The sequence below is a fragment of the Trachypithecus francoisi genome, unplaced genomic scaffold, assembly GCF_009764315.1.
Source record: "Trachypithecus francoisi isolate TF-2019V2 unplaced genomic scaffold, Tfra_2.0 Contig00057_ERROPOS647011, whole genome shotgun sequence".
NCBI classification, from domain to species: Eukaryota; Metazoa; Chordata; class Mammalia; order Primates; family Cercopithecidae; genus Trachypithecus; species Trachypithecus francoisi.
Genome location: NW_022680466.1, coordinates 287,066 through 301,964, shown reverse-complemented (window position 1 = coordinate 301,964; position 14,899 = coordinate 287,066). Strand labels below are relative to the sequence as shown.

General features: G+C 57.4%; 1 protein-coding gene across 3 annotated transcripts in view; it reads right to left on the bottom strand.

Moving 5' to 3' along the window:
- Positions 1 to 290: 290 nt before the first annotated feature.
- CRHR1 (corticotropin releasing hormone receptor 1) overlaps positions 291 to 14,899 on the bottom strand; it is a 52,801-nt gene continuing 38,192 nt past the window's right edge. For 2 of the 3 annotated variants that reach the window (XM_033217503.1, XM_033217580.1), the window contains 9 exons: positions 7,115 to 7,221; positions 6,245 to 6,365; positions 5,880 to 6,033; positions 5,508 to 5,568; positions 2,918 to 2,990; positions 2,594 to 2,679; positions 2,286 to 2,421; positions 2,087 to 2,128; positions 291 to 1,510 (listed from right to left, as the gene is read on the bottom strand). In XM_033217503.1, coding sequence (XP_033073394.1) covers positions 1,370 to 1,510; positions 2,087 to 2,128; positions 2,286 to 2,421; positions 2,594 to 2,679; positions 2,918 to 2,990; positions 5,508 to 5,568; positions 5,880 to 6,033; positions 6,245 to 6,365; positions 7,115 to 7,221 — 921 coding nt within the window. In that variant the 3' untranslated portion in view covers positions 291 to 1,369. Of the gene's footprint in view, positions 1,511 to 2,086; positions 2,129 to 2,285; positions 2,422 to 2,593; positions 2,680 to 2,917; positions 2,991 to 5,507; positions 5,569 to 5,879; positions 6,034 to 6,244; positions 6,366 to 6,788; positions 6,876 to 7,114; positions 7,222 to 14,899 lie in introns of all 3 variants that reach the window. The other variant, XM_033217673.1, reaches the window with a different exon arrangement.

Genomic DNA, 14,899 nt, shown 5'->3' with positions numbered 1-14,899 from the left:
GTCCCTCCTCTGCATCCTTAACTGTGGTCCTCCTCTCCCTCTGACCTCCTCACAACAAGCTGTCCCTAACTAAGGGGGCCCTGGCCAGATCCACCTGTTCCTCGAAGCCCTCCCTTCTGCCCTCACCCCTCTCCTGGCCCTCGGGGGCTCTCCTGGCACCATCCTTGCCGGGGTGAGAGTGGGGTCAGGTTTCCCAGCAACACAGCAGCCCCTGAAAGCTGGGAAATGGCTCCCACTTCTGTGAGACTCTCTCTCCATCCAGCCCCCTGTGGAGTCCAGGCCTTCACAAATGCTGGTTGAAAAGATAAATATTATTATTTATACCAGCCACCCGCTTCACAGCCGATACCCTCATCTTCTAGTGCCCCCCAAAGCCCTGCTCTGGCTGTCCAGTCCCTCTGGACATGGGCAGGTCAGTGGGGACTGTAGCCAGTCCACACCTAGAGTGTAAGCAGCATGTTGTCCCAAGAGCCACTTGGGCAGGAGCTTTCTCCTGGCTTGTTTAGCTAGTGGTCCTGCCCCAGAGGCCATCTGGGGCTACAAGCTCTGCCCCAGAGGCCGGGGCTGGGACACCCCTGGCTCTTGCTCACAGGCCACTCTGCCCCCTCCAGCCCCCTCTTCTCACAAAAGAGGAAAAGGGGCAGGAGGTGACTGGTGTGGGATGAGGGTACTGCCTGTGGTTAAGTGAGGGGAAGCTGGCCTGGCCTGCAGGGTAGTAAATGTTCAGGATGAAGGCAGCGAGGCAGGGCATTGCTGGTGGCAGTGCCACAGTGTCAATGAGGTTCTGGAGGCCTGGGGGGTGACCCTAGTGCTGTGGCCACACATCTGACGATGACACCTGACTTCTGTCTCCAGGGTTCCTGAGCGAGGGCCCTTGGTTCCCAGTGGTGTCGGAAGGCATCACCGAGGTCCAGAGGCGTCATCGTGGTGAGTCAGAGGCTGTCACGAGTTGCCCATGATGCCCCGGGGCAGCAAACGGCCTCCCCACAGTTGCCGAGGGCAGCCCCAGGTCCCAGTGGGCTGGACTTCTTGTGCTCTGGGAGAAGACAGCCTTGGAGGGACGCGCGTGCTGCTGTGGGTGTCCAGCAGCCCATTTCCATTCATTCCCACGTCCCTTCTCCAGGGAGGATTGGGCAGGGAAGCCAGAGGCCCCGGGACTGGCCCAGTCCTGTAGATGACTTTCCACTTATGAGCTTGAGTCCTGCACAGCTGCAGGGGGAGAGTGGCCCCCTAGGCTGTCAGTGCCAGCTGCTCCTGGGGGAGTGGGCATGAGACCTAACAGGTTACCTCCACAGGCAGGGTGATCAGGGAGCCTGGCCATCATCCCCCCAGCCACAGCTCTTTGGGGGCTGCTCCATGACCTGCCAGCTCAGACTGCTGTGGACTGCTTGATGCTGTGAAAGCTGACACGGGTGGGGGAGGTGGGGATGGACATGGCGCGGGCCACTCGGGCACGGATCGAGTGCTTGTCCTGCCACCGATGCCATCTCTTCCGGATGGCAGAGCGGACCTGCGGGCACAGGGAGGAGCACGACATCTGAGCCTGGGGTCAGGACCCCCTCCCTCCCCTGGGTCGCCACGAGCAGCTGTGCAGGTAAGCGGCTGTGCAGGTCAGCTGAGCACACAGAAGTCCTCAGGAGAGGACGGCACTCACAGCCTTAACATGGCTGCTTTGCATTTTTGCCAGAACAGGTTTCTCAAGTGTCCTGGCGAAGGGGCACCCTTTTCTAACCCACATGAAGGCACCATATGGCCTTTGCCATCAAGGCTTCCTGCTCTCAACCCACACATATCCCCTGCCCAGGGCTCAGCCCTTCCTGGTTTTCACAGGCTCATCAAAGATACTGGAGCTCTGGCTTCCAGCCTGGTGCCAGCGGCCTCTGAGAGCAAAGGAGAGGGCTGTCACTGTAGGAGTGGACAGGTGGGAGGGGCCGGCCTGGGGCTCCCAGCAGCATCCCCCAGGGACCTAGGAGGAACAGGGAGGGAGAGAGCCAGCCCTGGGAGGGGAGGAGAAGGCTCTAGACTATCGCCAGCCCCAACAGGCCTTGCAGCCCTGAGCCCCGCCGCAGGGCCCCCAGGTCCTCACCTCACTGTTGAGGAAACAGTAGAACACAGACACAAAGAAGCCCTGGGGAGGAGAGAGGAGGCGTCCAAGGTCGGTCACAGGTGTCGCCCACCCAGCCTCTGGGCTGCCCCTTGCTTCTCCCTGGCCTCCTACCCTCCAGGCATCTGCTTGGGAGAATCCCCACCCCAGGAGGTGCCAGTGCGCCCCCCCAGGGCTGTACCTGGAAGGATTCCAGGAAGGAGTTGAAGTAGATGAAGACGACCCGGGAGACCTCATCCTCCCCGGGATTGACGAAGAACAGCATGTAGGTGATGCCCAGGAGGGGCAGCAGCACCAGAGTGGCTTTCACAGCCTTCCTGGGGTGGGTGGGTGGGGAGGCTTGGAGTCACAGCCACCCCAGGACGGGCTGCCCGCTGGCTCAGCAGCGGGCCAGGTCGGGGGAGGGAGTGGCAGGTCTCCGGCATGTGAGAGGCATGGGGAGCAGGGATTTCATCAGGGGGAAGCCTGGGGGAGGCGGTACCCGGTTACCTGTACTGAATGGTCTCAGATGTGGTGGATGCCCGGAGCTTGGTCATGAGGATGCGGACAATATTGAAAAGGAAGATGAAGTTGATCTGCAATTTGAGCACACCAGCGGGCTGGAGTGTGCAAGAGGCTGGGGATCCAGGCTTCTCAGCTCTGGCCTCAGTGCTCCTGTTCTCCCTCCTCCTCAGGAGCAGCTGCACATCCCTGGCCCATGCCCCCTCCTTGGGTGGCCCCCACCTCTAGGCAGAGGGGTCCTTTCTGTCCACGGTTGGCACTGATCATCCCTCCCCACTGGGCCCTGTCTCCTGCCCCTACCCACGTTCTTACCAGCAGGACCAGGATCATGGGGCCCTGGTAGATGTAGTCGGTGTACACCCCAGGCCTTTTGCCAAACCAGCACCTAGAAGGCCACAGGGGAAAGGGGAGGAGGGGTCATCTGCATCTGCCTCGGTGGCATGGGGAGGGACAGTGCTTGGCCAGGACAGGACTGGGGCTGGGAGCCAGGAGGTAGATGTCCCAATTCTAACCCTGGCAGAAGGTCAAGTCACTTGATCCCACTGCCAAGCCTCAGTTGTCCCATCTGCAGAATGGACAGCATCCTCTGTGATGAGATGCAAAGTTGGAAGCAAACATTGGGGCAGGAGGTAGACAGTGGGAAAGACTGAGTGGCCGGGAATGGGCATGGGCTCAATATGCAGGCTGCATCCTTGGCTCCTCCTCACAGTCCTCTGGCTGTGGCTGAGGCCCAGCATGTCCTCTGCGGGGCTGCTGGTGGGAGTGGCACCACACCTGTTACCCAGTGGGCACCCAGCAGTTTGCAATCTCAGCCTGAACCTGTCTAATCGCAGCCTGAACGACCTTGAGAGGAACATTTGCACAGGTTCTACCTGCTGCAGGGGGTAATTGCTTTGCATTTTCCTGAGTGTCCCTCCAGCAAACTCCAGGGAGGCCTGGGGAGTGGGTGGGGACCAGACAAACTGGAAGCCCTTATGACCTCGTGGGTATGAAGACCCCCAGTGGCTAGATCTCATAAGCCAGAAATTGAGATTTGTATATGAAACCTTTGGATTTTTTAAAGGTTGGCTACAAAATCGAGTTTTCAGAAAACACCATGCCGGCCACACACAGCTTCTGAGGGCTGGGTCCAGTCCTTGGGCCTCTGGTCTGCAAGTAAGTTCGTTTCTGCTTTCTCACACCCAGATCCTCTCTGTTGCAGTGTTGAATTCTCACCACCAGGTGGGGCTTCAGAGCCGCTCAGACTCACTTTCTCCTTTAGCCCAAACAGTTTTTGTTTTGCTTTATTTTTTGAGGCTTGTGGAGTCTCGCTCTGTTGCCCAGGCTGGAGTGCAGTGGCACGATCTTGGCTCACTGCAACCTCTGCCTCCTGGGTTCAAGAGATTCTCAGCCTTCCCGAGTAGCTGGGACTACAGGTGCGCACCACCACACCCAGCTAATTTTTGTATTTTTTAAAGTAGATACGGGGTTTCACCATGTTGGCCAGCGTGGTCTCAAACTCCTGACCTCAAGTGATCTGCCCGCCTCGGCCTCCCAAGGCCTCAGCTAGCCTGAGTCAGGAGGGAGTCAACCTCATAAACACACAAGATAATCTTCCAGGCTCCTCCTTCAGCCCAATGAAGCCATGCAGGCCTCCTCCCCTCTGTGGGGGGAGGAGAGGGCTTGTCACTGTGGTGGAGGCCACTTGGACGCCAGGTCAGTCAGTCAGATAGGTTCCTGGGAACACTTGTTTGGCAAAGAAGGTCCTGGGGCTCCCCTGCCATCCATGTCCACCTTTTCTGCCCCCCCCCTCTCTCAGTGGTTTTCAATCTTAGCTGCACATTAGAATCACCTGGGCAGTTTTCAAGACTTCTGGGTGCCAGGCCACACCCCAGAGGGGTTACACCTGACTCTCTGGCAGTGAAGCCTGGGCATTGGTGCTTTTCGAAGCATCTCAGGTGATTCTAGTGTGAGCCAAGGCTGAGCACCACTGCAGCAGAAATCAAGTTTCCAGGCACGACTGGAAACATCTGAGTCCGTTTCGGAAGGAACCAAAGAACTTCAGAGCTGGAAGAAGCCTCTGGGATCATCTAGGTCCACTTCTATTAAATTCAAGGACTCTTCTATTAAGATGTCTTAGTATTACTAGAACATATTTATACAGCATTTGCTCTATATGCCAGGTCCTATTCCAAATGCTTTTTTTTTTTTTTTTTTTTTTTTTTTTTGAGACAGAGTCTCGCTCTGTCGCCCGGGCTGGAGTGCAGTGGCCGGATCTCAGCTCACTGCAAGCTCCGCCTCCCGGGTTCATGCCATTCTCCCACCTCAGCCTCCGAGTAGCTGGGACTACAGGCGCCCGCCACCACGCCTGGCTAATTTTTTTTGTATTTTTAGTAGAGACGGGGTTTCACCATGTTAGCCAGGATGGTCTCAATCTCCTGACCTCGTGATCCGCCTGCCTTGCCCTCCCAAAGTGCTGGGATTATAGGCTTGAGCCACTGCGCCCGGCCTCTAAATGCTTAATATAGATGGACTGATATCACCCCACAACAGCCCTTTGAGGCAGTAGTATGTCCATTTTACAGATGAGGAAACTGAGGCACACTGCAGTAATCCGTCCAAGGTCACACAGCTATTTAATGATGGAGCCACGATTCTGAACCTGGGCAGTCTGGCTCCAGGCTGCTTCCTGTGTAAACTCAAGGCAGATAAAGGAGGCTGGATCCTGCTTGTCCAGTCCCACCCAGGCAGAGCACAGGCAGGGACCCTCCGAATGAGTCCAACCCCCAGATCTCTTGCTTTATAGATGCAGAAGCCATGGTCCTGAGGGGAAAGCCAGCATGGCCCAAGGCCCTTGGGAGTGTCACCAAGCTAGGCTGGGAGCCTAAACCTTGGGGGCAGGAAGGGAAAGGAGGTGACTTACTTCTCATTGTCGTAGTACAGCTTTCCAATGGCCCAGGCCACAATGATGGGGAAGGGCACACCTGGGGGAGAGATGGGCTGTCACAGAGCCCTCAGCAGGGGCTGGGGGATGTGGCCCTGGAGGACCCCAGTGCAGCCCAGGCTCCGGGGGTCTAGGGTTACCCAGGGTGGATCTCAAACTCACACACCTCCTTCAAGGTGCTCCTGCTGCCCCCCACCCCCAAGAGGAGCAGAGGGCTATGGCGCACACCCCACTGCCCCAACCCGACCTCCATCCCTCAGGACCCCCAGCCCTCTGGCCTGAGTCTGGGTGAGGAGAGGGCAGCACGGCGGTCACCACTGCCCAGGCCGGGGAGGTGGCTGCCCAGCTCACCCCAGCCGATGCAGATGAACATCCACTTGCGCAGCCGGTCGGTGGAGTAGGTGAGCACGATGGCTGTGTGCAGGTAGCAGCCCTCACCAAACATCCAGAAGAAGTTGGTCACATGGAAGTAGTTGTAGGCAGCGGTCACCAACCTGCACCAGCCCTGCCACCCCACCCCCAACCAAAGATGATGATGATGGGGGTCAGGGGCGGCACCAAACCCTGGCCCTGGGCCTCCCCCAGGCAGGACAGGGCACACCCTGGGATCCCACTCCTGTTCTGTGGGCTCCTCCTCTGCAGGGCAGGCCCACCTGGGCCCCTTCTCTGACGTGGGTTTGGCCTGACCTGCTCCCCGTTCCCCCGCCAGGACGCACCACATTGCTCTGGTGGACCTCAGGGCTCATGGTTAGCTGGACCACGAACCAGGTGGCATTGCGCAGGATGAAGGCAGAGATGAGGTTCCAGTGGATGATGTTTCGCAGGCACCGGATGCTCCTGGTGCAGCAGGGCAGGTGGATGATGGGAGCGACAGGAGAGAGAGGATAAGGGGCAGGCCACCCACATCACCCCAACCCAGATGTGTAGATGAGGAAACTGAGGCACAGGGTGGGGCTGACGGGCCAAGTCACACAGGGAAGTGACAGCTAAGGCTCTCCTATGGAGCCCTTCCTGCCTGCAACCCACCCAGACAAAAGCCCCAGGCTCTCCCTGGCACTCCATGGACCAGGGCAGCTGGCTTCCTGGGGATGCCCGCTTGCCCTGGGGGTGCCTTCCACTCCCTGCCATTCCAGGATGGACAGTCACGGGGGTCAGCCCTGCTCCCAGCCTCCAGCCCTGATGCTCGGCTCCTGATCCCAACCATCCCCATCCCTGGCTCTGCCACCTGCATCCTTGGCGGTAGTGCTGGGGCCCAGGTACCTTCGAACCTGAAATGGGGCACCACTCCATGGAGCCCCCACCTTCAGGGCTCCATCTGCCTGGTCACCCCAATAGGTGCAGCCTGGCCTGGGTGTGGGTGACATAAGACAAGCTTTGTCCTTCCCCACCATTCCAGCAGCTACTGGGGAGGGGGCAGAGCGGCTCTGCCAGAGGTTCCCAGAGACCTGAGACTCTCGGATAAGCCAGCCCCTGCCACCCTCTCCCAGCAACCCCCACCCCGACCTAGAGCTGCTCCTCTCACTTCTCCACCCTGCTCCTGCTCTAGGGCCCAGGGACAGGAGGAGGCAGTGCTGGGGTCTTCTCACCTGAGCCGCAGGAAGAGGACAAAGGCCACCAGGAGGGCCACCAGGGAGATACAGTGGCCCAGGTAGTTGATGATGACTGCGACATGGTAGTGCACCTTGCTTTTTTTCTGGAGCAGGAGAGAGGGGCAGAGGTGAGCCTTCTACACAGCCATGCCCTTGCGCCTGCTGGATGGGAGCCGCTCTATGAGGACATCGCCTGGGGGTGGCTGGGACGGAGCAGGTCATGATCTCAAGCGCCACTCCCCCTTCCTGAGTACCTGCTGTGGGTCAGGCCTCGCCGCAGAGCAATGCGTCCAGTTTGAGGCTCTGTCTGTCCCTGAATCCCATGCTCTGTTCACTGCTCTGTGTTGTGTCTGAGTCTCCACATCACGTGGGATTCCCCATTCCACACGGATGCCCCCTCTGCATGCACAAACGTGTGTGGCCGGCTCACAGGTGCGCCCTCACAGTTGCATCTGCCCATGCTGCCACCCGGTCGGAACACCAGGTGGACCTCTCAGCTGCAGAGACACCAACCTCCCGGGATTTATCTTCTCCCCCCATTTCTGAACTGAGTCACCACCTTCTCGGCTGCCCTTGAATCCCTCCTGCTGCAACACCGCCTGCTCCTGTGAGCGAGGAGGGGCCAGGCAGCTGCTGGGCTCTGGCATCCACAGAATCAGCCAAAACCACAGAAAAGTCTCCTTAGGCTCCACAACTCACTTTCCAGGGCCTTCCCCATCCCTGGCCCAAGGGGATCTGTGCAAAGTGAACAGGATCCTCTCCCAGGACTGGAACACATTCCCCGGGTTTATTTCTGAATGAATTTAATATACTGATGGAGGTCACTGCCTTCCTCTTTACAGCAATCTTAAGTTCCAAGAGTGATGAAGCCTTCCCATTGACAGAGGATTTTCGTATCTGTTATCATCTTAAACCATCAGGGCAACTCCATAGGGGGAGCTGGAAGGGCTCCTGGGCTTTATTTTGTAGGAAAACAGCACAGAGGTTATGTTGACGCACTGGAGGTCACGCAACTTCAAAACCACCTCTTGCCTGCACGTGCAGATTGGCAAGGTACAAAGGCTGCAAACAGGTCCCCAGCCCAGCCCATAATAGGGGACTGGCCGGTCCCCATGCCCAGCTCTCTGCAGACTCCTGCCCCAGAGCAAAGCCCCCATCCACACTTTTATAGGTCCCAAGAAGCAGGGCCTAGAAACCAAGAGCTTGACACGCAGTCGAACTCCAAAGCAGTGTGTGAGTGAAGGAAGGAAAGACAGGTGTTGAAAGCAGGTGGCTTTGGGAAAGGAGTGGTCCCTGGCAGCACCGCAGAAACGGGTCCCTCCCCGTTTCCAGGCTCTGGGGTGGGGCTGAATGATCATGAGGCACAGAAACGGGTGACATGCAAGCGCCGAGAAGTGCTGAGCTCACAACAGCCCTCATCATCCTCTCAGAGCCACCACGGAGCTCCTCCGCAGGCCTTCCTGTTGGAATTACAGAACCCACACGAAACCAGAGGTCAAGTCCAGCCCTATCCACCAGGCATCCCAGGAGGAGTCAAGACCCTATGCCCAGTTCCGCCCGGCCACCAAGGCCCTTCTGAAGGGGCCTCCTCATCAGGAACCTCTTAGGTCCAGAGGCTCCTACAGAAGCTCTGTTCTCAGAGCTGGTTTCCAGGCAGAGGCTTTCTGGAACATGTCAGGAAATTACATGAACAACTCCAGCCTCCAAAGGACTGGGATCCAGGGAGGTGTAAACGAAGGCAGGAGAGAGACAGAGGGGAGTGAGGAGAGGGGACCCATCACCCGTGCAAGTGGGGGGGTCTCTAAGCGCCTGGCGGCAGATGCCCCAATCCGGAGGCTTCGGAAGATATGCACACATCACAGGCTGTCTGGAGCTGGTATTTAATATCCTTTTATTAAATTTTTCACAAATCCATGCTGAGAAGCCCCTGGGTAATGACAGCATGTGTGCAGCCGAGCATGGCACGACACCCCGGCCTTGTTCACGGGCCCAGGCTGGGCGGGAGGGGCGCAGTGTGCAGGCAGACCATTCACTGCCACCTGCCAGGCCCCACCTCGCTCCTGAGTCAGGCCGCACCAGGCCCTTGGGGTTGGAGTGGGGAGGAGTCATCTATTAAGCACCTGCTGTATGCTAAGCATTGTGCCAGGAGCTCTGCAGATGCCACTGCTTTCCTTTCCCACAGCTGCCCTTGGAGACTGCTCTTCTCATCCCAGTTCTTCCCGTAGAAGAGACTGAATAATTGGCCACGCCATGCAGCCGGCATCTGGAACCTGGGTCTGCCTGGCTTTGAAATCCCTCTTTTCCTGGTTTCCCAGGGACATTTCTTTTTTTGGGTGGGGGAGGGATGGAGTCTCACTCCGTCGCCCAGTCTGGAGTTGTGCAGTGGCAGGATCATGGCTCACTGCAGCCTCTGCTTCCTGGGTTCAAGTGATTCTCCTGCCTCAGCCTCCTGAGTAGCTGGGATCACAGGCATGCGCCACCATGCCCAGCTAATATTTTGTATTTTTTGGTAGAGATGAGGTTTTGCCATGTTGCCCAGGCTGGTCTCGAACTCCTGAGCTCAGGCAATCCACCTGCCTTGGCATCCCAAACTGCTGGGATTACAGGCGTGAGCCACCGCCCCCAGACCCCTGGGAGATTTCTTGGGGGACAAGCAGGAATTGAAAGCAAAGGCACTCTCTGGGGTGGTCTCGCTCCATTTTGGGCTCAGGAGCCTCGGGGGACCTCCTGCTGGGAGGATAGCACCCACGAGGGCTTTTCTCCAAGAGCCCGAGAGGGAGAATCAGGCGAAACCATTCCCGGAGGACAAAGTCTCAGTGTGACTCCCTGAGCAGTCGGGCCTGGGCCAGGTTCAAGCTCTCTCTCTTATTGGTCACATCAGCATGATGCAACCTGAGAAACAGCTTGAGAAGACAGCTGGAGAGACAGCCTGAGGGATGGCTGCTGATACCCTGAGACAAATACATCCTGCATCACCCAGACAGAAGCCAGTGACACTGTGACATTTCCAATAACAACCAGAGTTCTGGACAGCATTATTTAGAGAGACAGCAAGGCCTTAAAAGGCACCTAGAAACACCCTGAGAGGTGGCCAGTGACACCTGGAGGGGAGAGTCAGCAGCACCCCCAGGGACAGCCAGTCACACACCGACCGACAGCCACGATACCAGCAAAGCAGCTGGGATGTTCAAAGGACAGATGGGCACAGCTACCCCTGGAGCCCTGACCAGCACTCCCTCTCCGTCCAGTCTGGAGCCCTGACCAGCACTCCCTCTCCGTCCAGTCTGGGGCCCTGACCAGCACTCCCTCTCCGTCCAGTCTGGGGCCCTGACCAGCACTCCCTCTCCGCCCAGTCTGGGGCCTGACCAGCACTCCTCTCCGCCCAGTCTGGGGCCTGACCAGCACTCCCTCTCCGCCCAGTCTGGGGCCCTGACCAGCACTCCCTCTCCGTCCAGTCTGGGGCCCTGACCAGCACTCCCTCTCCGTCCAGTCTGGGGCCCTGACCAGCACTCCCTCTCCGTCCAGTCTGGGGCCCTGACCAGCACTCCCTCTCCGTCCAGTCTGGGGCCCTGACCAGCACTCCCTCTCCGTCCAGTCTGGGGCCCTGACCAGCACTCCCTCTCCGTCCAGTCTGGGGCCCTGACCAGCACTCCCTCTCCGTCCAGTCTGGGGCCCTGACCAGCACTCCCTCTCCGTCCAGTCTGGGGCCCTGACCAGCACTCCCTCTCCGTCCAGTCTGGAGACCTAAGACCAGCAGGCACCTCAGGAGGGTGGCACAGCGTGGTACTTGGCAGAGGCCACTCCGCTGTACCCTCAGTGACCTGAATTGAATAAGCAATTAGTGCGCGGCTGACTCTGACTGGACTCTCTGCAGGACACCACCTCGTCCCAGGTGCTGCAGTGCCAGACCCGTCCTGATGCCTCTCTGGGATGGTGGCAATGAGACCTCCCTTCCAAGCTCCCCCCGGTGCCCACTCCATTCTGGCACCTCCTCTCCACTGAAGTTTCCACAGCCACTCCTCTTACCCCACAGCGGGCACTCACTCCAGTCCCTCGATCCTCAAAGGGCAGCCCCTGGCCCAGCAACAGCACACAGAGGAGCTCGCAGAGACCTTGAGGAAAGTGGAATGTGTGCCCTACGCTAGGCCCATGGAATCGGAGCTTCGTTTTAGGAAAAAGCACCTTTACAGTTCAGAAGCCCTGGTCCAACCGCCGCCCACCTCTCCCCAGACGGTGAGCAGTGAACCTTGGCCCACAAACCCAGACCCCCAGATTCCGTTTCATGTCCCACTACGGTGTGCCCTCCCAGACTGCACCTGAGGCCCAAGCTCCTGTGCTCAGCAGAGTGTGGGGAAGGGGAATAGAGTGTGTGCAAGTGTCGGGTGGGTGGGGGAAGGTCGGACAGTGGGGAAGGGAGTGAACAGTAGTGGAGGGAGGTGGTGGGGGGAGGAGAGGGTGCTGATATGGGGAGCAGGTGTAGGGGTTCTGCTAGGGGCTCAGTGCCATCCCCAGGCCAGCCATGCATGCAACAGGCTCCCCAGTTGCGGGTCTGTTCCCTGGTGGTGCTGGCTGCGGGCAGATCTCCTGGGGTGCCTGGCCTTGGGGTGCCCTCGCAAGTCCCATTTCACAGGCGGACTTCTGCGAATCCATTATCTGCAATACCCCAGGGCGCTGGAGCTTAATTAGGGCTTAGCCCAGGCCCAGAGCTGAGAAACCTACCACTCAATTAATTGGATACTTTCCTCTGCAGTTCTGGGAGGGGTCTGGCGAGGCTGGGGGCTGGCAGAAGGGAATGGCATTTTCACTAATTAAATTAATCGATTACCCAGAGTGCTAGGCACCAGGCCAGCAGGGGCTGCAGAGGAAAGAGGTGGCACAGCCAGGCATGGATGGGCTGGGGGGTGGGGCAGGTCACTCCCCTAGGTGTACATTACAACCTCCCCTGACCTCACAGGGGAGATGAGAGACAGGGGGCGGCAGGTGAATGGAACATCTCCCATAGGCCAAGACAGGCCAACACCACCCTTCCATCTCCAGAAGGCAGAGATCTGAATTCCTGGCCACCAGTTTTGGGAACTTGGCGGGGTTAAGTTGCCTCCTCTAGGTCATGCAGCAGGTTCCCATTGAAACCCAAACCCTAAGGTCTGTGCTATTCCCACTGCAATGCAAAGAGCAGGCTGACGAGACTGGGGTCCTGATCCTCTTCCTTGTCCTAACCCTGCTGGTGGAGAGAGGGAGAGACCCCTGTCCTGGCAGGGGTGGGCGTTGCAGGGTGGGCCGAGGGTGGCTAACCTACTGCCCTTGAGTCTTTGAAGGGTGCTGGGGAAAACAGGGGCTGCCGAGTGTCCCCATCAGCCAACTGAAAGGAAGGGGCTTACATTAGAGCAGGAGAGACAGGTGAACCACGAAGACCCCGCCCTCACCCTCAGGAGGGTTGAGTGCAGGGCGTGAGGCTGGGACAGACAGTGCGGCCTGTAGCCTGACCTTGTGGCTTAGCTGTACCTCCTCAATACCATCCCTCTCTGGCATGGCATGTGGTCCTGAGTCGCTGACAGCACTGACCCGCTCTTTTGAGCACCAGCCCTGTTTCCTTTCCTCCCTCCTTCTACTGTGTGCCAGGCTACGGATTCCCCACATCCCTGAACGGTCTTGCCCACTCCCACTCCCCCAGCCAAGGCCATCTCCTCCGGCCCAACTAAGTCTCCTAACCTGGAACCCCACCTCCTTCCCTCAGTCCAGGAAGAGCCCTCCTCCCAATCCCAGGACTTCCCAGGTGGGCTCTCCATGTGGGGGCTTAGCAAGCTGGGGGTGAAGGAAAGTGATTCTTTCTCCTTTCACTTTGTTTCACGCAGATACCTGGCAGTGGGCAAGGCAGAGCCTGAGCTCCGAAGCCCTGGGTTCCAGGCTCTGACTTACTCTGGCCACGTGATCTTGTGTGCATCAGTCCCCAATTCTGGGTCCCAGTCTGCCCATCTGCAATGTGAACGGGTTGCACTAGATTTGAGTTTCTCACTTTTGCCCCATCAGAAGGCTCCCCTGGGGCACTCATGAAAGACAGATTCCCGGGTTCTCCTTGGACGGTGTGATTTCTTAGGTGTTGGGTGTGGCCCTGGGACCTGTATTTGGACAGGTGCTCTGGGCGATTCCATATACTTTTTTTTTTTTTTTTTTTGAGACAGAGTCTTGCTCTGTCGCCAGGCTGGAGTGCTGTGGCACGATCTCAGCTCACTGTAACCTCTGCCTCCCTGGTTCAAGTGATTCTCCTGCCTCAGCCTCCTAAGTAGCTGCGATTACAGGGATGCACCACCATGCTCAGCTAATTTTTGTATTTTTAGCAGAGATGAGGTTTCACCATGTTGGCCAGGATGGTCTCGATCTCCTGACCTTGTGATCTGCCTGCCTCAGCCTCCCAGAGGGCTGGGATTACATGCATGAGCCACCGCAGCTGGCCACGTTTTTGTTTTGTTTTGTTTTGTTTTTTAATGGAGTTTCCCTCTTTTTGCCCAGGCTGGAGTGCAATGGCATGATCTTGGCTCACTGCAACCTCTGCCTCCTGGGTTCAAGCAATTCTCCTGCCTCAGCCTCCTTAGTACATGGGATTACAGGTGTGCACCACCACACCCCGGCTAATTTTGTATTTTTAGTAGAGATGGGATTTCACCATGTTGGACAGGCTGGTCTCAAACTCCTGACCCCAGGTGATCTGCCTCTGGACGATTCTTATAACCAGGCGGGTCTGGGAACCTCAAGATGGGAGGGAGAGTCTCCAAGGTCTCTTCCAGCTCTGATCTTTAGGCGATGGGATTCTTGGGACTGCCTAGGTCAGTCCGTCTCTTCCACAGTCAGAAGCCCTGGCCCTTGGACAGCCTGGAGTGTCCCCCCTTCTGCTCTCTGACCCCCGCCTTCCTCAGCACTGAGGGAGAAAGCGTCGGGTGGCAAAGGAGACCGAGGGCAACAGCAGTTCCAGGATAGATATATTTGTACCTTTGCCAAATATCACCCTTCAAAGATTATTCATTGCAGCACCATTTGTAGTAACTGAAGACTGAGAATACAGACTGGTTTAAATAAATTATGGTTCATTTTGTGATATTATGCAAATGCAGAGAGAATGAAGATGCTCTTTATGTACTGATATGGAACCATCTCTATGATAGATGATTATATGAAAAAAGCAAGGTGTAGACAGTGTGTGTAATATGCAACATTCAGGTAAAAACAAGAATACGTATATATAATTACTCATGTATGCAGAGAATGTCTCTGGAAGGACACTTATGAAATTGGCAAAATGGTTGCCTCTGGGAGGGAATCCAGTGGCCGGGGACGGGGTGGGAGGGGACATTGTATTCCTATTTGTACCTTCTGAGTTCTGTGTAAGCAACATCTGCTCAAAAACATTTAACATTTTAAAAGGCTTTCCAAGGGCTTTTTCAAACTGCACTGCTACCTCCACCCCATCCCTGGTTCCCATACAGCCCCATGGCTGGAACTGGATGTATCTCTCAGGTGCGTGTGGTGGAAAAGGGTGGGACTCCTGTGACCAAGTCTGGTCTCCCTTTGCACCCCCAGGACAGTCCCATGCCCAGTGCAAGCGGCTGCCCGATGAGCACAGGGAGAAGGAAGGAAGGAACAAGGACCCATTTCATCACCATCAGAGCTTGCCCAGTGCCCCATTGGTCCAGTCCGCCCTCGAGGGTGCCTGCTCATGGGCCATTTCCAAGTCAACAGCTCCAGTTCCCCAGTCAGCTTTGCTAGGGCAGGGCCTTGACATTAGCCTCT